General features: G+C 35.9%; 1 protein-coding gene across 1 annotated transcript in view; it reads right to left on the bottom strand.

Annotated features, from left to right (window-relative positions):
* The window catches only part of WDR36 (WD repeat domain 36), a 30788-nt gene that overhangs the window by 858 nt on the left and 4120 nt on the right, over positions 1-25810 (bottom strand). The window contains exons 3-22 of the mRNA XM_074166194.1: positions 25187-25287; positions 24579-24696; positions 23543-23675; positions 21857-21911; positions 20886-21018; positions 19036-19211; positions 18325-18445; positions 16799-16864; positions 15745-15828; positions 14099-14253; positions 12822-12936; positions 11383-11548; positions 10983-11091; positions 10119-10198; positions 7827-7934; positions 6559-6656; positions 5060-5202; positions 4286-4402; positions 3967-4048; positions 1382-1569 (exon numbers count right to left, since the gene is read on the bottom strand). Of these exons, the coding sequence (XP_074022295.1) occupies positions 1382-1569; positions 3967-4048; positions 4286-4402; positions 5060-5202; positions 6559-6656; positions 7827-7934; positions 10119-10198; positions 10983-11091; positions 11383-11548; positions 12822-12936; positions 14099-14253; positions 15745-15828; positions 16799-16864; positions 18325-18445; positions 19036-19211; positions 20886-21018; positions 21857-21911; positions 23543-23675; positions 24579-24696; positions 25187-25287 (2348 nt within the window). The remainder of the gene's footprint in view (positions 1-1381; positions 1570-3966; positions 4049-4285; positions 4403-5059; positions 5203-6558; positions 6657-7826; positions 7935-10118; positions 10199-10982; positions 11092-11382; positions 11549-12821; positions 12937-14098; positions 14254-15744; positions 15829-16798; positions 16865-18324; positions 18446-19035; positions 19212-20885; positions 21019-21856; positions 21912-23542; positions 23676-24578; positions 24697-25186; positions 25288-25810) is intronic.

Genomic DNA, 25810 nt, shown 5'->3' with positions numbered 1-25810 from the left:
TTGTTATTTTAATTATCTGTGTTGCATAAAGCAAGAAGAATGATGCAAGCACACTCTATACTGACATAGGGGAGATGACGTGTCTCTGTGTAATAAACTATAACCTTGGGAAAGATAAGAAAACAAACCTCTCAATCTTGTAGAAAGGAATACATTATTACCACTTAATGGATGGAATAGTTATTTTCCTGGCTACAACTTAAATCTAGGAGTCTTGCTAACTTCAGAGCTGTTTTACTATGAACCTACAACAAAAGATACAGGTGTTCATGTGTCACAAGGTGAGTTTATATTATTCTACCTTAGTCCAGATCAGGAGTACGTTTCTGAGTCAAAATACCTAGCTGTGCATAATCTACCCTGAAAGAGCTGAAGTTCTTTTGTATGAAACTAAACATAAAGAGGAATTCTAACATCTAATGTTGCCACTATTAATCATATCCAGTCCACGGGACTATACTAATAATAAACAGACCCGATAAAAAGCCACTGGTGAATGAATATCAAGACCTCAAGCCCAGGTGTTTCACTCTACAGAGCTATTTGCCTGCACTATTTGTTCTTGTGGAAGCTGCCCCGTGTGTTCTATTTAACCTCAACAAAAGCAAAAGAGCAAGTCATATTTGTCCAGCATTCCACTCTACCTTTAAAACAAATCCCTGCAACATTGTTATTAAGAAATATTTAGTTAAATAAACGGTATTACATGTCTGAATGTTTATAACAACTAGCAAACTGTAATTAATTGCTTTTTCACAGTTTCATAAATCAGAGTACCTTGACAAGGCAAGCATTTCTACATCACAGAGTTTCAATCTTCTGCAGAATCACTTTCTCTGTGAGAGTAACTGCTACGGTATTTTATCACAGTAACTTCCTAACCTCCATACACCTGGGAATAATTTCATTAGCTCTGTGATGCTTAGCCAGAAACAGAAGAAAGGCAGCCCACTGACACAGAAAGTAAAAGTCGGGCTTGCAATGCCTAGTGGTAAGTCCAAAAAGATGCTCATTTTACTTCCCCAAACGTTAGGTAAAAAAAGAATTCAATGCATAAGATATACTGTATCTTAGCTTAGCAATTAACGACCACTAAGAAGTTAGGTATGTTATGAAAAAAATTACAACAAGTCTAAGTAACAAATACTAGAATAAAACCTGTCTGGCATGGTCCTCTTCACAATATCTGGTTTTTGCAAGTTTTCTTGACTGATACCAGATGAGTTGTCAAATTATCCAATACATTCAGTTAGTCCTTTTAAAACCAACCCAAACAAAAATCACTTAAGATAATTCTTTTAAGCAGACATTTTACATCCCTTTACTGGACAACCACCATTTTAAACAGGACTAACATAAAATTTTATAAGAAAATTGTTACCTTTAAAAATAGTGCAAGATATGCCTGAGCAAGTTCAAAGTTGTACTTCTTGTTCAGCATCATCCCAATCATTCTCAAAAAGCTTAGCATCACCTCTGTTGAGCCACCACCTTCAGGGGCCAAACCCCTTAGTTCTATCTCAATATGAGATGGTCCCAAGGTTTTCAGCAAGTTAAGTGGAGCTGTATCTGTGTTAAAGCATTGAGAGATACATTACCAGGAACATTTGCAGAAAAGAATCTTACAAATTCTTCATGTGGATGGGTTTGTTCAAAAATTCTTAAGCAATGACTCTGTGTTTCAAGTTTCTACTGTTTCCTTACTCTGTTTTCCACAAAATGCCATCTTGCCTTTAATTTACTGTCCCATCACATACTACAGACAAGTACATCTCTAAAAAGACAGTTACATTTTATTTGTAAGCTCACCTTGAAAAATACAAGTAACATCTTTGTATTTGTAATACTTTTTTTTCCCATATCTGTCTTTTAAGATGAACAAAATTTCTTTTTAACTTTAACCACATTAACATCATTTTACACCTATTGGCAAAAAGAACGTTCATGCTTGGAACTTCAAGCTGTTACTGCAAATATATCCTAGAAGGGACAGAGTACTACTTTTACTAGGAATCTTTACAATGTTTACTCTTATTGACATTAAGCTAAATCAAGGATTATCTGGTGCATCTAAGGTAATTATTACTTCTGTTAAGTGAATTCCTCCTGCTTTTCCTGGGACCTGGGGGGTGGTGGAGTGGAGGAAAGCTTTTCCCGTGTAGAAACATATGCAATTTACAAACTCTTTCCTCCTCTTCATAAATGTTCTTCCTCAAGATTTCTACAATCCTACCTAGTCTTTCAGAATTCCACCCATTTGCTTTAAAAATGCAGAAATAAAAAAATGTATGGTTGCAAACACAGGTGTTGGTAGAAACATTTACAAAAACATTTTCTAATTAGTATTTCTTTTTCTAAGAAGTTGCTAAGAAGAGCAACTTCTTATATTCTTGTATCATGATAACTAATGGTATCAAGCATTGGCTAATACTCCTTAGGTGGTATAAATCTGTTTCCTTTTCTATTTGATTCTTAAGAAAACTGTAAGCTAGTTTTAAATGTAATTGTGGTATTAACAGTACTAAACAGATGAGATGCATTAACTCATTTTTGTGCTGTGACATTAAAAAACCAAGCATGGAACATAGTATGAAGTTGGTACCCATACAGTATGGAAAAGGTGTCCAGCTCAATCTGCGTTCCACAGTCCTGATCTGAGGTACAAAACTGTGTCTCCACCCCAGTGGTAAGACAGGATGCCTTTTAGTATAATGCTATTTATTTGCACAGCCTAGTCACCTTTAGAAGGGATGCATGTAAACTACCAAGCACAGAGCAATGTTACACACCAGCAGCTTCCTGAGTCAGGATCAACAGGCTCCCTGGACTGGGATTACAGCACAGACCATGGAGCACACCTGCCTTACAGCAAGGAGGTGGCTTGAGGAAGGCTCACAAGACCACTACTGCAACGCATCATGAAGTGCACTTGTTCCATGATACACCCAGCCTCCCAGTGCTTGGGTTAGGTTTTTAAATATTCACCTGATGTTTCCCTCTTCTCTGAGCACCTCTGCAGCATCTTAATAGAATACTATCAATTGAAATACTAAAAACACAGCATAAAAAGACACCTTGGTTGTCATAGACAGTAAAGCTCCACACACAAAATGTTTTAAGTGCAGTTGACTAAGCCAGTCATCTCAAAAGAGTTGAAAGAGGGGTAGAAAAATTCCCAGCAGAACTGCCTTGTGGACAAGCTACCAGTGACTGTGCATTGACATTTCCAAGCCAGCTATATTGGCAACCATTTCCAAAAATACAAATTTCAATGATTCTGTAGTAGCACAAGTTAAACAGCGAAAACCACAGGTACATTCCACAGGCAATTTAAGTGGCTGAATTTCAAAATGAATGTTAAAAGAAATCCAAGAGCTTATTCTTATAAAAAATATTTCTTCTTAAGCTTTAAATTATAAAGCAATCAACTAAAGCTCTAAGTCTGCTGAATGTTTAGTGAAGTAGCCCTTGAAAACAGAACTTCCTAGGCAAATCATGTTTTTCATGTTTCAGTGAATCACCTGAGTATTTCTTACCAGATCGTTCCCTTCTTTTCTTACCCCACAAATAACACGTAGCACCTTTTCTGGGTGAGATCATCATAATCTCCAAAAAAGTCTAACAATCTTAGGAACGTTACCTTTTTTCTCTAAATGGGTTTTAGCCATAACTAGGCACCATGCTGCAGGCAAGCTCGAATACCAGTGAATCTTTGATCTATATTGGCTATCTATGTATTAGTCAGCTTTGTAGCTGACCTCTCTCTCTATATATATATCTATATATATCTATATATCTGACTAGAAAGGCTCTTTGCCTTTCTCTTTGGTCATTCTCCTTGCCTTTTCTACTGTAATATGAGTATTTTTTCCCGTCACACATGTTACAATTCTGGCACTAGAAATCAAACCTACATCAAAACATTATTAGCATCCACATTTTTACTGAAATGTCTCATCAACTTACATTCATTAGTGCTCAGGGCTTCTTCAAGACGAATGTAGAAATCAGATTTCTGTGCCAGTACTCCAAGGTTTACTACCTTTGACTAGACCATGAAAGTATAAGAGAGTGTACATGAATACACAAACATATTTTTACATGTCAATTAGATTATTTTCCTACTGACAGAATAAAAGACTGTAAGATAAAAGCATTAATGCAAATGTGTTAAAACTGGTACTTTACAGTCTTTAGCAAGATTTCACTCAGCACAAAAAAGCACTTAACATTTTCTTGTAAAATACACTACATAAAAACTATTATATTTATTCTTGGTTTTTACCTGTGTATCATTTTCTTCCTCTGGAACAACGTATCGGGGTACAAGACCAGGAACTGTTGGGATGAAGAAAGGGGCCGACTTGGGAACTTTTGGTGGCTCTCTTGGTTTATTTTTTTTCTGTTAATTAGAATTTCTTAATTAGAACTCTGTTAATTTGAATTAAAATCATCATCATAGTAAGAACATGCAGGAATTTTCCGTGTCAAGTTTTATTTTTAAAATACTATGAAACCTGTAAGGACTAACTGAAAGGTAAATATATACGTAAAATGTTTTACCACTAAATATGAAGCTACTATTCAGAAGAAAAACAGCCCCTCTCCCAAATGCCAGAAATTGTGAAAAGCACCATATCGTCTTCTACTGCAAAAACTTGAAAAATACCTGAAAAGTGGAGTCAAGTTTTGTGATTAGGTAAATGCAGCTCATGGAACAGGGCAAATATACCTGGCTGTATACTACTATTTTTTGCACATTCCCTCGTTTTCCGGTTATGGGAATGCCCAACAGTGATTTGGAACAGCTTTACAGGCACTTATTAGCTGCATTGACATGGAATTATCTGCCTTCAGACAGCTACTTCGCATGTTGCAGAAACAGTAATGGCAAATGCTATGAAACAGTTCCTCCTTCTCAAGATTTCTTGAGCATCCAAGAGAACAGTAAAGACAACTGCCAGTTTTACATTACAGGAGAAATACCCTATTTTATCACATTAAAAACTACAATCCAAATACTACAGTAGGTAAGCAATGGTGTGCCTAATATTGTTACCTTGATAACATCGAGACTGAGGAGATTTTTCCACCTTGATTCTGGTAATGAGGAAAGGGTCACTAGCTGCTCTCCCAGTTGCTCAGGTGAGACATATTCTATCATTTCATCACATGTTTCTTCATCTCCTGACACATCCACATCTTTCAAGAACAGACATCTTTTATGAACATACATACTTCACATTTATTTTTTTTAAAAATCAAAACAACATGATTATTTCTGTTGCAATTTTTGAAAAACACATGCAGAACAGCTATATATATGGATGCCAGCATAACATATAGCTGAAAAGCTACAGAAACAATCTTTATTAACCTTATTAAATATTAAAATGGAAAACAACTATAGCTAAAATGCAGAATTGGGTAAATAAAATTTTAAAGACTAATAAGGTTTATCTCTGCTTTGGCTGAAATGATATAAAAGCAATTTATAGAAGTCCTAAAGGAAGAACAATGGATTACTTTTAAACTGTTAACTGCTGTAAAATATATACACATCAATTTCAGTTCCAAGTTACAAATCTGTAAAATCTCTGCATTTAAATACGTACAATATTCACAACCTGTTCATAGGTATGACTAAAATGGCACATAAAAATGCAGAAAATCTCAACAATAAAGCACCACTTCACACAACAAAAGATATGCAGTCTATCATTAGGTTTTCTCTAGCCTTCCTATGTGGTCTTGACCAAACACCTACTTTCCCTTCCTTTTCGCAAAATACTACATGGCTGAAACCATGAATACGATAGAAAAGTCCAAAACAACGAAGAAATGTAAACCATTAAAAGCTCTGAATATCTCAACAGGAACTTTATCTTTGTTGAAGACACAAGTGAATTAAAGTGTCCAGCCAGAATCAGTTTACAGGATTAAAACATTCAAAGTCTTGTGATGAAATCCTGTCTCCCTAATTTAAGTACCTAAAATAAGTATGTGCTTAATAAAGCAGTCATCATCAAGTATGTTCCTTGCTCTTTTATGCTGTCAATAGCTAGGTGTGTTTCTCCTCCAGATGGGAGATCTAAATGTAGGCACTGCTAAACTTGGGCAGACAAGATCCCCATCTAGAGGCCTTCGGAAGATCAACCATTTCTATTAAATGAATCAAAAATGCAATTTAGGCCTTTCTTTCATTGGCAATCTAGCACAGGTACATAGCAGGTCAACTGAACCCAATTCAGGTATTTACACAAGTCTGGGATTAAAGAAAGGCAGCAAATAGCACAGATGTTTTTATTGCCCATAAAATCTCCTTGAGGATGTGGAGATCATCACAATGTGATTTTTTATGTCTGAACATAGAAACATGACTAGATTTTAGTAAATATATCTGTATATGAGTAACTATGCCAAAAATGGTAGAAGCAATAGAACAGTTCAGAGAAAGAATGCTAAGACACAATGAGTTTTCACTGAGGAAGCAAACCATCTTCTATGTAAAATGCAATACCAAACTGAAAACAAAATACTCTCCCGTCTGAAGACTACCTTGCACAGGGCAGGTGCCAGGGCGTGTCACCATAGAAGGTTCATAATCTGCCGGAAGGGGCCGTAAAGAGACAAGTGAATATAGAGAACGGTTTGACCTGAAAAGTAAGAGAGGCATTTTAAAAACAATTTTCAGGAGAATGGGAACAAGTATTTTAGACATCATTTTTACTGTAATCTCATACTACTGCACTACAGCAATTCACCAGTTTCTATTCAAGATTAGTTTTCCTCATCTACCAGATAAACAAGAAATGAAACATAGTTCTATGCATCATCTGATAGTCTGAAACATAAATTATGCTGAAGTATTATTGCCATGAATGCTTAATACATATGGCACTACGCAGTATGATTACTTCAATCATTGCCATTTATTATATTTACTTGGAATTGCAAAATTGCCTATCTAAAAAGTTTGCTTTGTACCTAATATATATGATACATTAAGCAAATATAAATGATTCATCTTGCTTTTGCAGAATTTCAGAGTAGTACTCTTAGCAAATTTTCTTGAGGTTTGGAACAAGCACACAAGTCATTCTGGCAAATGACTTTTTCTGTCAATATAAAACAAGGCTAGGTAAAAACATGTCATTATTTACAATGAAGCACTTTTACTTAAGTGTAGAAAGGTCTAGCAATTGAACACCCTTCAGGCAAAACTACAGGCAATAAATGTAATCCGAAAGATCGATCTATATCAAAATGGAAAAAAACCCACCAAACCACTTAAAAGGTGTGTTACTTCAGTACTGAACCCAACCAGTGATTTGTTTTATAGCTGTTATTAGGGTGAAATTGAACTAAAACACTTTTTACATCTGTACTGATCTATCATTAATAAACAGAAATAACCACAATTTCCAAATTCTACTCAGAAGTCTCAGACAATATTGTATACCAGGACAAGAAGAAAAGCTCTTCAAAAGTAACACTATATGAGCACTGACATTTCAAGAGGGGGAAAAAAATTAATAGTAGAGTCAAAGAAAAACTTTAGGAATGACATAATAGGAATTTAGAGTAAGAAAGAAGCATTTAGAAAAAAGAGTTAATTTAATTATCAGAATAAATTTCTTAACGGCAAGAGATTTCAAAGTTTATGAGTCACAACAATACAGAATACTTGTCTTAATTAGAACCAGAGAACACAAAACCCTGGAAACGATACTTTGCAGAACAATTCTCTATTTACGATAAAGATGATTAAAAGAATTCTTCCCCATCTGAAATTCTGTGTTCAAACTGATATATCACATACTCACCACAAATAAATTCCAAGATCATCCACATGTGTTGAAGCTAGAAAATCTCCTGTAGGAGACATAGTAAGGCTCACAGCTGCAGAGTCTACCAAAAAACAATCTATGAGGCTAAGTGGAGAAAAAACAACAGAAATTCTCAGCAAGATGAACTCATTTACCTGTGTGTATCTGAATAGCAGCACAAATACAACTGAACACAAGCAGGACACTGGAAGTATGTATACAAACTGTTGTATTAGAAGTATTCAAATACAACAAAAAAACTTAGGAAATGAAGAGCATTGTGCAACAAACCACTCACCCCTATAAAATTCTCTAAAATCAGCTAAAGCTGGTACATTTATGCTACCTCCTTAGACACCCACATTCTGTGGAAAATATGATGAACCATGTATCCACATTCAACTCCTTATGCCTAACACTAACCTTTTTAGTAGCCATCTATTTCGTACTTCCCATCAGCTCCACGCTGCTCTGACCTCATCTTTTAATGCTCTGCCGTAAATTGTCAATTCCCTCTCTAAAAATACTTCATATAAACCTGGTTAACACCAGGACCTAAAGTAAAGAATGAACGGTACACTGCAAAATTTTATTATCTGCAACAATTTGTTTTGACATTTCCATATCTTCAGCCTGATATACCAGTCCTTGATCATTCCTTTCACTATTGCAGAAAACTGAAAAAATACCACATAAAAAGAAAATTAAAATATTCAGTAGTCTGTGACTATTTTAACAATAAGCCACTTTTGAGTTCTGGATGATGCCACAAGTCCTGGAGGATGCACACCCTAGTAGACATTCACTCAAGCCTGGGATCATAGCACTGCTTGTTGCTTGTTGAGATACAAATTTCAGTTACTTCAAATTGTAAGAAGCAGTTAAGTTTGATAACTAGTTGAGAGAAACAAAAACAACAAATGAAGAGCTTGAATTATTTGTTCTTGTTTCCAGACCAAAATCAAAAGCAAAGTGAGACGTGATGAGAGCAGCTGGTTCTACAACTCTGTTCTGTTCACTAAACATTATTTCTTGAGATTCAACACACTTTTTGTAGTAAATTGAAAACTTTTACAGTATAAAAAATTGTTTACCAAACCACATCAACAAATGTCATCAATCCAAATGAAACTATTCCGTGCCAGGTATGACCAGAGCTGCACAGTGCATAGCACTGCTTTGAATCACTAAAAATCTATTATCTGATGTGCTGCTGAAAGAATGCAATGGCAGAACTTAAGGTTACGTTTCTGCCTGTTTTTTCGGGGCTCCTGAACCTCTTGCATGTACTTGTCGAAATTTCATTCTGGGAAAAGACTACTCATAGTGGATTATTAAAGAGTATTTTTGACAGTTGCAAGCATGCACAAATGAAAAATCTAACTGAAGTAAATCCTTATTGTGCTGCTAAAATGAATGTAAGTGAGAATAGGCTTCTATTTAAAAAAACAACTGGAGTACTGCATCCAACTCTGGGGCCACCAGCACAAGATAGGTGTAAAGTTAGAGCAGGTCCAGGAAAACGATCAGAGGGCTGGAACACGTTTCCTCTGAAGAAAGGCTGAAAAAGTTGGGATTCTCAACCCTGGAGAATAGGGGGCTCCAAGGAGACCTTCTTGTGACCTTTCAGTACTTAAAGGAATCTTTAAGAAAGGCTGAGAAAGACTTTTTAACAAGGTCTGTAGTGACAGAACAAGGGGCAACAGTTTTGAACTGAGAGAGGGTAGGTTTAGACTGGAAGAATTTTTTTATGATGAGGGTGGTGAGACACTGGCTCAGGTTACCGAGAGAAGTCGTGGACAGCCCATCACTCTAATTGTTCAAGGTCAGGCTGGATGGGTCTTTGAGCAACCTGGTCTACTGAAAGATGTCCACGTCACAGGGCTGGACTAGGTCTTTGAAGGTCGCTTCTGTATCAAACCATTCTATGATGCTGTGAATACTTCAGCACATCACAAAGCAATTCACCTTAAGCAGCCTTTTGCCATCTAGCTTACAGTGCTACTTTCAGACAAAGAACAGATTCACTCTTATTCACACTACATGAAAACTCCAGGTTTCATTATTAGATCTTCAGGACATTTTTTTTCTGTATACCCAATAAAAGGCACATATTGCTAGCATCACACAGAACTAAAATACTGGGTACTTAGTTGTTAGACCATGTGCAACTTTGAATATCACTTAGTACAGGCTGGTGACAGATAATCAAGCCAGACAGCTTTTAAACTTAACAGATAGAAAGGGGATTAAAATAAGTTTCTGATGTATTGTTTTTAAATAACTCACCATCCAGATGGAAGGTCCCAAGTCTTAATGGTACAGTCCATTGACGAAGTTGTTAGCCAACGACCATCAGGACTGAAAGTCTAAAATAAAACAGTCAATTTAATGGCACAACTGACAAGTCAGTCCCTACAGGAGGTCCTGTTTTACAAAGTTCAAGATAAGATTGCTTCCTAACACCAGGATGAAATGGTCTGGCCACAAAACAGAACTGACATCACCTTATTGAAAGCGAGAAAGGGACAAAAATGGAAGCTATTTCAGAACTGGTTTAAATATATGACAGAGGACACATCTGGCTGTTAGTAAAAGCACTGTGGTTCTCACTTCTATGCTAATGATGAAAACCACTGAGCATAAAACTGAAGACATCAAATAAGTACTTACTTACTAGGACTTAAAATTAAATCAGAAGGTAAAAACTATTTCAATGAACACTACAAAGCACTATTACACAAGATGTAAAATAAGGAATTATTAGTAGATTGTATGATCTCAGATTTGTTTATACCTTTTATTCACCTGTTGCATCTTTTCTGTATATACAGTTAAGAGCGTTGCACAATTTTGCTCCTCAACGTGCTTTTCATTCCTCTTAATGCTTTATTTTGTTAAACCCCAGATTAGCTTGTTGCAAGTTTATAGTAAAATCTCAAAGCACAATAAAAATACATGGCCATTCAAACTCTATACACTTTATCTTGAAAATTAACAATGCCAAACTACTGTAAAGCTGAACTACAACTTTACTATTCACAGTTGAATGCAATACTCAGTGACTTAATAGACACAGAGAAATCCACCATCTTTAAAATGAATTGGTTATTTGTACACGTCTCCTGTTACAGAAAATGAGTTAACAATTACCATGTCATTAATCCGTCCATGGTGTCCTGAGAACGTCCTGACAATCTTCCTGGTTTCTATATCCAGAACACTAATACTGAAGTCATCAAAGGCAATTCCCAGAATACCACTGCCAAGAATCATTAGCACATATGATAGAGAATACTCAGAGACAAAAAATAAAACCAACACCCTAACACTGCTCCAAAAATCATTTATCCTGACATAATCTCAGAAAAACAATATTATATTCCTTCAGTCTAATAAAATATCTTGTAGTCACTTTCTTTTGTCAACTAGTAGTCAGTTTTATTTCAGTGCATCAGAAATTTCAACTTTCCTAGAATATTTGGTTGTCATCCTAGGCTTAACGTACTTGAACCAAAAAACACATGCACATGAAATAGCTTCAGTTTCTTACCTGTCTCTGTGAAGCAGAATTCCACTTGGAGAAGAAGAAAGCTCAGTGGAGTAAACCAGATCTTTAGTTTTAAATTTCCAAAATTTTATTATTCTTTCACTACCAGCTGTGATTATCAGCTGATTTAATCCATCCACTGCTAACCCCCTAATGGCCCCTTCATGTGCTGCGAATCAAGGGAAAAGAAAGTTGTATTTCAGAATTTAAACATAGCTAGAAATCAGCAGAATGTCACACAATATTCTGTACGTCTTCGCCTAACACCACTAAATGAGCAGTAAGCATATGACAAACAATTCTAAAGCCACCTTACTAGACTGCTCAAATATTAGAATTTTCTTTACCAGTACAGAGCCAAATTGCTTTCAAGTAAGCACCTAGAATACAATACAAAAGCTGTGAGTAATTGAAGCTGAATATTCGCTTTTATTTCTGCTTTCAGTCTGGGGGGCTTTTTTTCAACATGAGAGAGAAAGACTTTTTGAATTACTTACGGAATGCCTCCACAGAGCCTAACCACTCCAGACAAAATTTACAGCTTCAGTTTTGGCACAAAGACCAGGAATTTTCCTAGGCTACTTTACACTGCAGTGTAAAGATAAGGCATAGCTCCACTGGTTTTGGATCAATTTTATTTTATAATCTATGCCTAGGGCTACTGGCCAGTAAACTCAAAATTCATCCCACTATCAAGCAATGATGTTATAAGGAAACCACTTCATGCTTGCTATGTTAGATGGCTTTTAGAAACCAGTTAAGCTTTAAGGGTTCATCAAGACTCTTTCCTTGTTTCTACAACAACAAAAAAAATCAGATCACAAGGGCCCTATTATAAATTGCAGACTTACAAAGCAACAACAAACATATATGAGGGTAAATGACATGAAATATGTATGTATACAACCATTAAAAGGAAAAGTCTGAACACTGTCACTTGCATTAAGTCCTAAGTTTGCAGCTGGGAAATTGAAAATAATAGCATATGTAAAGAACTGGACTTGCTTAGGATTTCAACTTCCCATGCACATAAAGTGTTCTTTCATTTTTAAGCAGGGAGCACAAAACAGATGGGAAAATTTATCTCAGAGATAGAATTCTATAACAAGAAGGCAAGTACTGGAAATGTGATTGTCTCAGAAAGAGCTGAGGGCAGAGGATCTCATTTTAGTGCTAACCATTTTGGTAACTGACAATTTTGTGTTAATTAAGAAAAAACATATGCTACCATCAGAGCTGTTGAAACTAGCAGGGATTATGTCCTTCAGAGTAGGTTTCAAATTACTTCCGATTACAAGTGCAAGATCGGACATCGTAATTAGAGAAACTGAAGAGATTCTCAAATTCAACCCAGAAGCTCTGTTAAATTTCCTAGATGACACACCACCAGGCTGTTGCTGTTTTGTTAAGAGTCAGTACTTTCAAAGTGTAGCAATTCTTACCTCTTTCTTTGCCAAAACACCCTCTGTGAATGCCAGACTGCATGTTATACACATCTACCTGTCCAGTTGACAGCCCAATTACAGCAAAGTTCCCACACGAGGTGATGTCAACTGCCTTTCAAATGAAAAAAAAAACAAAAAAAACCCCACCATCTATGAAAACAGTTTTTAAGTGTCTATCTAATTAGCAAAGTTGTTAGAAGATATGTTATATAACAGGAATATAAAATACTAATATGTTTTTACTAAATTTCTTGAAGAAAAACTGCACAGAACAAACAACAGATGACATATGAAAAGAGTAGAGAGAAGAGCTTTTAAAATAAGCAAGTAGTCAGAGTAATAAATATAGCAGTGCATGTTATGAAGGATAATGAAATACTGACTTACTGATATCCATCAGAAGTCATACCTAATAATATCAACACTGTGACCTAAATGACTAACCTATATAATCAAGACAAATTTAATCCCTAAGCGTATCAACTGCATGAAGCGTATCAACTGCATGCCTCTTTTCATGCCCGTATTGCAAATAGCACCCTTAAATAGGGTAAGTCCACACAGAGTTTAAATAATAAGAAACAAAGAAGCAATGGTCTAGATGTATTTGGAAAGATACAGTCCAAATAACATGGTACTTAAAACCAGGTTTTTACAACTGAACTGACCTCGTCTACCACTTAATTACTAAGCATATCAGAAAAACAGCATATCAAGATACAGTAGTAGTATGAATGCCTAGCACATGAAGTATGCCACAGGAACCACTTGTCTTGCAAGCTTGTAAGCCTCAGGAAACGTTTATCTCTATTTCACTGAGTGTTAGACTTTCATTGTGTCCAGCTCAAGTTGTAAAGCACTGTAGAGGAAATATCCTAACTGCAATTTGGAAATGTATTTTTCCGTATTGCCAAAAAAAAGTATCTTCAGCAATTTGCATTCACAGAGTAAGTTTCTCATCACAGGCATATAGTCAACTCTACATCACTATGACAGATTAAAGGTAAACACCAGCCACCTATCTGAATCCGAAAATAAAATCTGCACTTAACCTGGATGTTTCAGAAAAAAATGCATATGCAGCATGTTTCTTAAGACCATATACATTACAAAACAGCTAGCCAGACACACTGAGCTGGCAGAAAGCACTTTGCAAAAGCAACTAAAACATGTCTAGATAGTGCCTTTGCATTCTAAGTATTGCTTCCATACAAATAGAAATCCAAATAACATATGCTGTAAGGCTGAAGAAACATTATCTTAAATAAACTTACTGTTGCATATATATCTATAGGCTTATGTTTGCTGAATTCCTCTGGCCTCAGTTTATGAGCTCCCATGGAAGTTTTCTGATAGTTCCAGGTTGTACAGGTTATATACCCTTGATGGCAGGCAACAATACCATCCCAGTCACTCTGATGTGCCACTTCTGCAATGTAACACATACTCCTTTTAGAAACAATCATTCTAAAATCAAATAAGCTCTTCTGATTTCATAAGAAAGAGTACTTTGAAATACTTTTAGGCAGAACAGTTCATATTTAGTGTTCTTGTTTGACACTCAAAAAGCTATCATTCAGAAAAGATACCTGGCAAATGTTTGCGCCTACACTAGTGTAACTAAAATCCTAATAAAACCATAAGCACTTTTTGGTATGTTTTTTATATATGTGTGTGTGTGTGTCTTTGTGTGTTTGAGCGTATTCAGTTTGAAAAGCACATTTAAACTGAAATGCTTTAAACTGCTCAATCTGTACACATTTCCAGCTGAATCTCTTTCACTGTTTCTTCAGCTGCTGAAGCAGCAGAAGCCACTAGATTAACAACTTAAAGCAGGGTTCAAGAGCTAAGACTGCATAACATAGCAAAAGACTTTTCTGCAGCTGCAGGAAAATCGTTCCTCAAAAACTCAGTATCCTAACTTTGTAGTGAAATATGATATGCAGGGATCTAAACAATAAGCAGCTTTGCTCTTTTTTTCTGGAATTTATACATTTGAAAAAAAAAAAAAAAAGAGCTTGAAATTAGGTATTTCTAGAACTTCAAAGAATACAACGACCGGGTACAAAATGGTTCACTTCACCAAACAAGGACAGTATAGCAAAAAAGAAACATCTCTAATTAAAATGTACTTAAATAAACATTCTGATGTCTCCAAACGCATTTGAGGTAGTTCTACTACCTTAAATTGATCAGGCAGGTCTAATATTAATTTTAAAAGTGCATATATATGTATATACATACATATTTGCAACAGGTATGTACAGATAGTCTGTAGCACTGAAGTTTGCAGGTACAAATACCATATGTAGTCAAATGGCTACCAAAATTGTCAATCCAAACCTTTGCCTCGGAAGGCAAAAGAATAGCTACACTTAAGACAAAACAGACTTCAAGTCTGAAGAGAAGGTCATTAATTTAATGAAACACATTCTGATGAAGAAAAGATAATCACAGTTCTGCTTCAAAAAGTTAGGTTCACTATTTGCATACTGAATTACAAATGAACAGAGTAATTGAAATCTGACTTTGAAAAGTTACTCAAATAGAGGAACTGGGGAATCAAAATCAGCCACTATAACTGAGATTTCCCCAGCTGACAAAGACGTATTAATTAGTATGTAATAATGCAATATGTAATATGTATTACTATTATCCAGAAGATTCTGCCTCACGTGACGGAGATTTTTAAGCCAAGAGCCAGTTAAACCTAAAGACGTTTGAAATAAAATGCTCTTTTTTGAAATAATAGAAGAGTTTAGCAAGTAAAATGTCATTTTCAGCTGTTGCTCAACAGCTCATGAAGGGCTACAGAATCTCAATAATCCCCTCTTTATACAGCATGGACTTTCAAAACAGCAGTGCCTTGAGGGTTAAAATGAATACACGAGTTCTGTAATGCATCTCAAAGACTACTTACCTGAAGCAAAGACTGTAATTGGTGGAAGTGCCATCGTATCAAGTTTAAGACCTTTCTTTTTTGATTTCTTCTTGTTAATTGAACCTTAAAAAAAAAAAAAAAGTTGTGTCTCAATCTCATGTCTAGATCTAAGAACAATGGTTCAAAAAGGACTGTTTACTAAATGTAAAGTTCCTAACAAGGTTAGAAAAATTTGGCTTACATTAGCACAGCATTGCTGTTGCCTAGGGTTTGAAGAGCTAAGAACATTACATATAGAGTTCCTGCAAAAATTCATGTGATGCTGAGAAAATCGCTAGCCTGTTACATTCACAGATGTACTGCTCAACCCATTTGTTCCAAGATCGTGTGCTGACATCCCAAGGCAGAGATTGCCCCGTGACAGCTAAAACCATGGTCATACAGACATGACTATATAAGCAATATATAAGACCCTTTCAATGACCAAAGGGTCAGGAATTTCAAATTTATGCCCAAAAGACATACATAATAATTAATCTATATCTGTCTATTCAAATCTATCGAAATACGTATCTATCAATATATATATATTTTAAAAAAAGAATTATTTTAGTCTGAGTCTTGCTCTCTGAACTGTACAAGAAAGTGTCCCTTAAACCATGGCATGGTGTGGAAGATTTGTTTTTAAATTAAACTCTACATCAAATCAAAGGAACTAAACTCAAGAAATATAAATTAATTAATAGTCAATTGAATAGAAGGGTAATAGTCTAAATAGTGATAATTACATATTATGAAGTGTCAGCTACTGCTTTACACATTTTTAATACAAAAATGATGCCCTATGTTTCTCACAGTGAAGTAACATATACAACCAGGCTATAGAAATTACGTTTCTTAAGTACAAATAAATCTGAGAGTACACTTTATATACATCAGAAAGGACTGAGTTTGCAGAACAGCTGAGGTGAATAGTTTTCATGCAACAGTTGGAAGAGGAAAATAAAGCCTTTCTAATGGTTTAACTCCTGTTTACATAAATGCTTTTCAGGGCTTTTTTTGCCAGTATTTGTACTTTCACTAAAATACTTACCACGTCCTAAACTTTTATTGAACTTCTCATGCACTGTTGAAAAAGACTGCAATGTTCCATCTTGACCTGACAAAATATTAGCAGAGAGCAGTGAAGGGCAAAGATCAACTTCCGTTTACTCATAAGCTATCTGAGCAAGAAAGGCAGAAGATAAACACTACGAAACCTCAAACACCACAAATAAAATATTTACTAAAAATTCTAGTCCAAGAAAAAAATTTCTCACTATGAGAGTGGTGAGGCAATGAACAGGTTGCCCAGAGAAGTTGTTGAGGCCCCACCCCTGGAAGTGTTCAAGGCCAGGCTGGACGGGGCTTTGAGCAACCTGGTCTAGTGGAGGTGTCCCTGCCCATGGCAGGGGGGTTGGAACTCAGTGATCTTTAAGGTCCCTTAAACCTAAACCATTCTATGATTCTATGAGACGGATCCACTTTGTGGGGGAGACACGGACAAGGCAGAAACTAACAGAAAATCAAACTGCACAACACACATAAAATTAAAGGCACTGAGATGATTTTTAAAAATCTGAAGAATCACAAAATGTTTTTACTAGGCCACTTTAGTGGTTGCCTCTGTGACCTCTCCATGTGTTTCAGCACAGTCAACCAAGCAGTAAACTGCAAAAGCAAATGTGAAGATTTGTTAAGCAACTCTTGATTGTCACTGTGGTTCATCTGCTGTGAGCTGAATTACTATTAAGCAACTAGCTACTTGAATTCAAGTTACCAGTTGGAAGACCAGCAAGAGATTTTATCACAGTGTGATAAAATCTGCACCGTATTAGGTGTTACATTCATCAAAATGTAGTGTGATATTTTCAAATGTTGCCCATGTAGGCAATTTCATTACTGCTAAGTAATTAAAGATTAGCTAAAGAGTTGCTATTATTCCATTATTGAAGTGTTCTGGGCCACAAAACAGCCTGATCTAGTACTTAATTTCCTAATTTATAGATTTTTACATATGCAAGTGTCTAAGGAAGGGTTATCACTTAAGCATTTTTACACTTTAAGATTAGTATCTTGGTAAAAAGTGACGTTGGAAATACACATTATAGACACAATTGAGCTGTAGCAACTTAGAAAGACATCACAAAGCTTGCTCAAACTAGTGGGAAAAGTGGATTGACTCCTCTAAGTCACTAAATACCTTATGCTGCTTAGTTTTTTCCCTGTCACAACAGAATTTCCCTAGTTGCTACAGGTTTTCATTTTGACCAGTTCCTTAGGAGATAGTGAAACAATTTTTATTCATCAAACATAAATAAGGATGACAAAAGCAGATCCTAAGCTTTTCTGCCTGTAACTACTTTTCAGCCTATCTGGTGATACACATTCCTCTGCGGAAACTGTGAAATAGTTTGACACAGCAATAATGATACTGTCTACACTAATCACTTACTACACTTCATAAATATGCAAACATAACAAAAGAAATATAATCTATTGTGCTAATAAAACAAAGACACTTAGCTCTGTACATTTTATCATAGCAGGAAATCAGACTGAAGAATGAGAATTTCATACCTGCACTAAGAATTTGCTCTCCATTTTGCCCATGGTATCTGATTTTTGTTGGTGGTGCACTATGTCCTGATCGGCTTCTCAATACACGTCCTGTACCACCAGGTCCATCAAAAATCCACACCTGCCTCCCAAGAAGAAGCAGAAAAATGAAGCTGATAAACATTGCCTTGCCAACAATTACACCTCTTGGCATGGAACAGGCTTAGCTGGGAGCTGTGCAGCAAACTTCACACACGCATTGGCTTTCACCCTTGATCCAAACCCCTGGATGTTTCCACCACAGCAGCTGATTGTTTCCCACTGTTCATTCTGCCCCTTCACCAAAGGCCAATCAGAAGCATTAGAGGACACACAGCACAAGGGACTCTTATCAACAGCAACTGCTCATGATCCAAAACACTATAAAAATAGTTCAAGATTTAAGATAGTGCCCCAGGATAGAAAGCGTGATTCTGGAAAAGTGGATCCAAAGCTTTGTTCTTCAAGGCTACCATGAAGTAACAAATGAAGTAATGACACCATGGTAGCAAATCCTTAAACTGCCCCACTACAGATCAACTGAGAGCCAACAACTTCATTAACTTGAGTTTTGTTGTTTGTTTCACTTGAGAACTGCTACTTCAATCCAAACTAAACATTTACAATTTGGAGGAGTACAAGAGGAAAAAACGAACAACGTAAGAGCAGATAGCAACAGCTATTGTAACTTACCCGTATAGCATTATCAGCACCATTAGTAATAAGAAGAGGCTCTCCGGGGACAAACGACATACCAGCTATTGCTGTGGAATGGGCATCTTGCATCTGACACAGTAGTTTCTTCTCTTCTAGATCCCATAAAGCAATGTGTCCAATTGGGCTACCAGCTGCCATTACTGGGTGTCCATCTGCTCAAAAAGAAAAAAAAAAGTTCAAGAGGTTTGTGTATTGACATTCAGCTCATCCTTACTGACTTCTCATACCTTAAAACTGATGCCAGAAAAGGGCTGCAATCACAAGAAAAACACTTCTCAAGCTGATTCTAAAAGTAAGATTTTTTTTTTAACTGAAATACTCTAGTATTTCAAACAGAAAAGGAACAAAGTTCACTGACAATAAAAATAGGATTTTTTCATATCAGATAATAACAAATATATCTAAATCCAACACTGGAGGTTTTGCCTGAAAGCATGAGATATTGTACCTGTACCATTTTCAAAAATTATTCTATACCCCAGATTCTTCCCCAAACTTATTAGCCATCACACTTCAGGATGTGATAGCTAATGTATCACCATTCTAGAAGTTAACAGTTCTTTTTTTAAATCCCCTAAAGTTTTTGGCTGAACAACTTGCAAAAATAAAAGCCAAAATTCGATTACATGTTTATTCAATCACTCTAAGCAATAATTAAACCTCAGTTCACAGAATTTCTAATTTGTTCTACTTGCTCTATCCTCTCTAACATGAAGGAGATAAACGCGTAACACTAGCTTCTAAAAACATACCACAAATAATATGATAGGTTTTAAAACTTATCATATTAAGATAAAATTCCACCAAACATCCTGCGTAATTGGTAATTAATCTTTTTGCTCCAACAAAAAAAGAGGCAGCTTCCAACCTGCAATTACACATATCCTAGATAACTAAACCAGACAAGCCTGGGGCTTTCTCTTTCAGTAAAGCTTCACAGATGTGGTAATTTGCCAAGTTCATTTTAATTTAGATGAAGAGCACTTTACTCAAAGACTGAAGTAAGTACATGACATCAAAACAACCAGGTTATATTTACACTAAATTTCCTAAATATAAAGACAGGAAGAGAAAGAGATTAGAGAACGTCTGAAAGCCACATATTCAAGCAGGCAATGGCAGTTATTTCACCTTATTAACATTTTGAGTTAAATGGCTGACACAAAAAGGCATTCTTTCCACTTCTTACAAGTCTTTCCCCAAATCTCTCCAGTAGCATTCTTCCTCAACAGGGTCTGCATCAATCTATATTCTGTTAAGATTTTCAAGTTTGTCTATTCAAATTGGGTTCAGTATCAACAGTATCCTATGTAGGCAGGATCAATATTAAAGTAACTAGCTTTACTAATCACTATACGCTCGTTAGAAAAAAAAAAATAATGCTGTGAATATAAACAGTGTTCCCCAATACAACAGTGAACTATTAACATTCTAAATTTGTTTTGGAGGGGGAAGACACTACTGAGAAGTAGGCTTGGATACTAACACTACAGAGTACTGATTACACTAACTCTGATAACCATGTACTGTGTTAACTCTTGGCACATTGTAAACATAATCTGTCTTAACTTTTCTTTGGAAAAGTTGTACTGTATGTCACACTTCCTGTGCACTGTCAGTACACAAGAAAATGCTATAAAACAGCCAATATGATGAAGATGTATGATCTCCCTTACTTATTGGTGACTTTTCTAGATTAGCCTTTGAAGACTAAAACTCTCAGCCTAAATTCTGATTTTGAAATGACTTATCAAAACATATTGTCCTACCTTCCACTAAGCTTTAGTGATTTTATATATATTTCCAATAAAAATGCTAGGACTTACCTGTACGAAAAGATATTGCTGTGATGGGACCCCAGTCTTGTTGAAACTTCATCAGAGTTTCATCAAACTTAATATTATGTACAATGATATGACCAGATACAAGACCGACTGCAACAACATCCACTGCTGGAGCCTACAAAAAAAATGAACAGCAACAGAAATGAAGAAGGAAAAGTTTTTGCTCCACTACTAAAATCAACATGTACAAGACAATGTATATAAGTCCAGGACAAATACTAAAGAAACAAATAAGGCATCGTTCATGAGATCTTCAGTCTATATTATCTTAACACACAACTGAACATCTGATAAATCTAAACAAAAAATGCAAGATGCAAAATTTTGCGCTTAGTCTCCATTGGATTAAGCAATTCTGTTTCCAGAAGCTGGAACTCCTTTAAAAAACACCTAAGTTTTTGGTAGTTCTGGTAAACCATTATCCACCCTGCCACACACCCCCATATTTACAAATTTTATCCAGGACAACTGTAGACCATTTTCAAAGCTGTTACCTATGCTACCAAGAAGTTTTAATTAATTTTTATATCCACAAAAATACAGCACATACAATTACAAAATCTTTTCTTGAGTTAGCAAAATCTAAATTTTATTAATCTCCAAAGCAAAATAAATTTTGCAAAAAGCTACCAGTGTAACAGAAGTCACATTATACACATGCATCTTGCAAACAAACTGTTTCTGTGAATTCATTACATCATTCAGTGAATGAAACTATAGATGTGATGAACACAAAACAGTTAAGACACTAAATGCAACAGAACTAGGACTAGAGGAATAGCAGATAAGAAGCCTTCAAGTCTACCTCTCTTCAATGTCTTAAATGCTCAAGAGAGGGTTATTAAAATTATCTGAGAGAATACACATCATCTTTACTGCTGTAATTTGAAACAATATTTTGCCTGCTACTCTTGACCTGTTATGTAAGAAAATAAGGTAACAAAAATACTAACTTGTTCAAGAGTTGTGACCGCTGAGCGCCATCCTGGAAATGAGTATAAGAGTTTGCTGGAGACCAAACAAACAAAAAACACGTATCAATTAACCCTTGGGAATTTTCCACAACAAAATGGATGTTTTATACACACTTACACAGAAAAGTACATCAGTTTTCTGTCCTAATATATCAGTTAAAAGGGAAAAAACCCTGTGATACTAATAAGTAAGGTTAGGAATAAAACTTATGGTTAATTTTTAATGAAAAAGTTAGTGTCATGCATTAATACTGCAAAGGTGACAATTCCACAGCATGAATAGGGAGGAAGACTCCTTCTATGCCAGTTGCTGCCCACGCGTCTCTGCTCTGAACGCACCTCTTCAGAGCTCTTAACATTAACATAAAAAGCCAGTCTTGGTCCAACTTCTAATAAAATCCTTCATTTGTAGAGTAACTTCCCTAGATGAAGACACTAATGCATATTACAAGCACAGCCCATCTTGTTTCCTTCAGAAATGGTAACAGCCAAAATGTGAAGGAGGACTGTTCACTGACAAGGCAGTCATGCACCCAACAAAGGTGCAATTAGGAAGAGCGTATTTAAGAATGGACATGATTAAAAAGCTATTCCTTCACCACTGACTGCTAGCAGCCATGTGTTACCACCACTCACTTTCCTCTCTTGCCAGATACCATTACTCTTTCCCCTCAGTTCTTCCAATTTTTTTTTTCTTTTTTGACTAATTGTGCCCATACCTATCTACAAAATAATCCATATAGGGAACAAACATACTGCTTAACACAGCAACATTGCTCAAAGAGCAGTAACAGTCCATACGGTTTTACATGATTAAAAGAGAAACTAAGGAAGACTTTTTGTCATCTAGGATGTATTGCATCTCAGATGCTACAACAGGCACTGAAGAGAGACAAGAGTACTATAAGTAGACACATTTACTTTGCTGTATTTTTAGGTTATTCCTATGTCCTGATTTATATAGCATATACAGCATATCCAAAACTTTAGAATATGAAACAAAAAAATTAGCAGTGATATGACTGAAAGTGTACAGTAATTATCAGAATAAAACACTGAACTATTCAAGCTGAGCTAACACCTATTTGCAGTAGGTACCTTAACGTGCAGGAAAGTTCACTGTAGCTGTAACCTTCATGAGTTAGGAAAGCAGCTGATGGTGGTAGGCATGAAATACAATTACAGACGGTGCTCTCCTGGGACATGCTCAAAGACAACTACATGTCTACACATCTCTCATTTGAGTATAAGGATCAAATGCTAGTAATTACCTCCACACTACCTGCCAGCACTTCCACAACCACCAAAAAATTTAGCTTGGAAGACGGGAGGCAGAAGGCCCAAACATGCATGTACTATTAATTATTTTCATGGGAAAGCTATGTGATTCCAAGAAATAAGAAAAATAACAACATAATTATAAAAAAAAAATCCTGAACAATTCCTGACATTTTGCAGGGAGAGTAAACAACACGCAACTTGAAAGGCATCAGCATTCAGGGAGCAGCAGCATTCTTTGTTCCTGGAGATAGACCAACTGAAAACTTGTGCCAAAGGAGTCAGTAAAAGATTCCATGTTCAAAACCTACTGTGCTTTTAAGTATTATTTGTTGCATATGAGACTACTTGGAGCATGAAGTATACTCAAGTTATTAAGAATCTTACTTGGATTTTATATTCCACAGCTGCAAGCTCCCTTGTTCACTCCCAAGGAGGATTTTGTTCAAATAGGTGCTGGGATGCAGAACTGCAGAAACTGCAAAAGTGGCCTTATCAAAATCCACTTGAAGATACTCCTCTGCAAAAAAGTAAAAAACAATGTTATTGTGGCTAACCCTACAAACCTGCAGGCTTATCATTCCTTGGTAAATGTGAAGGCAGAACTGATGTTTACTCTGTACAAATCCCTGAAACGTTTCTTGCATTAAAGGATTAGCTAATGTGTAACAGAACAAGCTAAACTTGTCTATGTTATAACATCTGTTGGCTTGAAGGTTTATTTTTTCCCTATAAGCATACCTAGCACAACAATGCTGGCAAAACTGTAGTGATTTCTATCTTTCTGAAGGATTCCCGCTCCTGCCTGAGCAAAACACCCCATCTGATTAGCATGCCCTTTGTTTGTTATAGCAACTTCAAATCTCTAGAGCTTGAATGCAGCCACTTTCGAGACCCAGCATCCATGGAATGACACTGGTCACACCAATGAGAATGCTTTCTAAATAAAAAAAACCTCAGGGTTCTGAAGCAGGATTTCATAAGGCACTTTACAGTGGCATGAGAAGATGCCAACATAATCAAATATTATTCACAAGAATTTAGTCTTACCCAGAATGGTAAATATCAAAGATCTACAGGATTTCAGAGATGGTGCCAAAGCTGCTCTACCACAGACTTTACCAGAAAATGGAACACTAAAATGCAATTTCTGTATAAGCACATCTCTTTACACCTATATGGAACCTTACTGGGTCTCTGCATGTGGTGCAGGATCCATTAATGAAAAACTATTGCAGGATTAGGACTTCAGATTACAACTTAAGTAGCGTTATCATTTAAGGATTTTTTCCTTTTTAAAGAATAAACTACTTCTGAGCATGTGCAATTAAAAAAACCTTTTTTAAAAATTACTGAATGTTTAACAATGTTATCCTATGAAGTCGTAAAAAAAAAAGAGAAAAAAGGTGAAAGTGTCTCTCACCTTCTGACTGTATATTCCAAACAATAAGAACATTATCAACATCCACAGAGATGACATGATCACCAAAAGGCTGCAGAAGATGTATCCTTGCCTTGTGTCCTTCATAGGTATGAACCACCTATAATTTCAAAATAGAAATGTTGTCAATACAAGCTGTTCAGGTAGCATACCATGTTAACTTGAGGACAGCTAACAAGTCAGCAACAAGTTTAAATAAAATACATGGAAAGGCCACACAACTTTAAGTGGAAGATACATAATCTTTTCTGATACTTAAAACTGCTGGCAAAAATATTTTAAATAAATGAATTTAATTATTTATTTCATTTTAATTAATTTAATTTATGTGAATTAATAATTTATTTTTAATCTTTAAGTAACTACTTATTTATTATAATTAATACATAAAACACAGGTCAGCCATTACATTTGTTCTTACATTCTCCTATTTTAAGCTTTTATTCCTCCTTCTACAGTTTTTGGTTCCGTAAGATTGAAGCTATTAAACATCTATGGAAATATACATTTGTAGAAAATTAACTGTCTTGAAAATACAAACAGTCCACAACTAGTTTGTACTATTAAGCAGTAAGTAAACTAATAAAAACCTCTTTATTCCTGGCAAAAGCATGGAGAATATTGTCATACGACGCAAATACCAACATGCGGTCCGCTGCCAAACATGTAATGTCTTGTGGCAAAGCATTACCTATTAAAGAAACAGAAGAAAAGTTTAACAAGTTTCAGGTTCATAACAAAATAGAAAGCCTGACAGTGTACTTTTTTAGCATGGTGTCCCACCAAGAAAGCTCTCCTGTTGAATTTGTTGGAGAAATGCACTCATTTCAGATGAATGCAAATATTACCATAAATACTATCACACCAGTAACAACAACATAAGTAACATCACACTGATAGATCACAAGGCAGCTCTTTTGAAAAACACTCACTAATAAATTACTGAATTGTCACTGCAAGTAAAGGCACACGTTAACTTCGTGAGGGCTTATGAAGAAGTTATCCCAAGATAACACTTCTGCAGACTACCAGAGCCCCACAGCCCACTGGACTGGAAACACCAATGATAAACCAAAGTCTCAGCATTAGCAATGCCTATTAGGTTAAGTCATTCTGCAGCCCTGGAAGCCAGTGACCCACTCCTACACCCATTTCTTGATTACAGCTCATGACACTGGGAATTTAGCGCTCCTGCTCTAACAATACATCTCACT

The sequence above is a fragment of the Numenius arquata genome, chromosome Z (genome assembly GCF_964106895.1).
Source record: "Numenius arquata chromosome Z, bNumArq3.hap1.1, whole genome shotgun sequence".
In the NCBI taxonomy this organism is placed as follows: domain Eukaryota; kingdom Metazoa; phylum Chordata; class Aves; order Charadriiformes; family Scolopacidae; genus Numenius; species Numenius arquata.
Note: the sequence above shows the minus strand (reverse complement) of the source record. Positions and strands in the feature narration are given on the sequence as shown.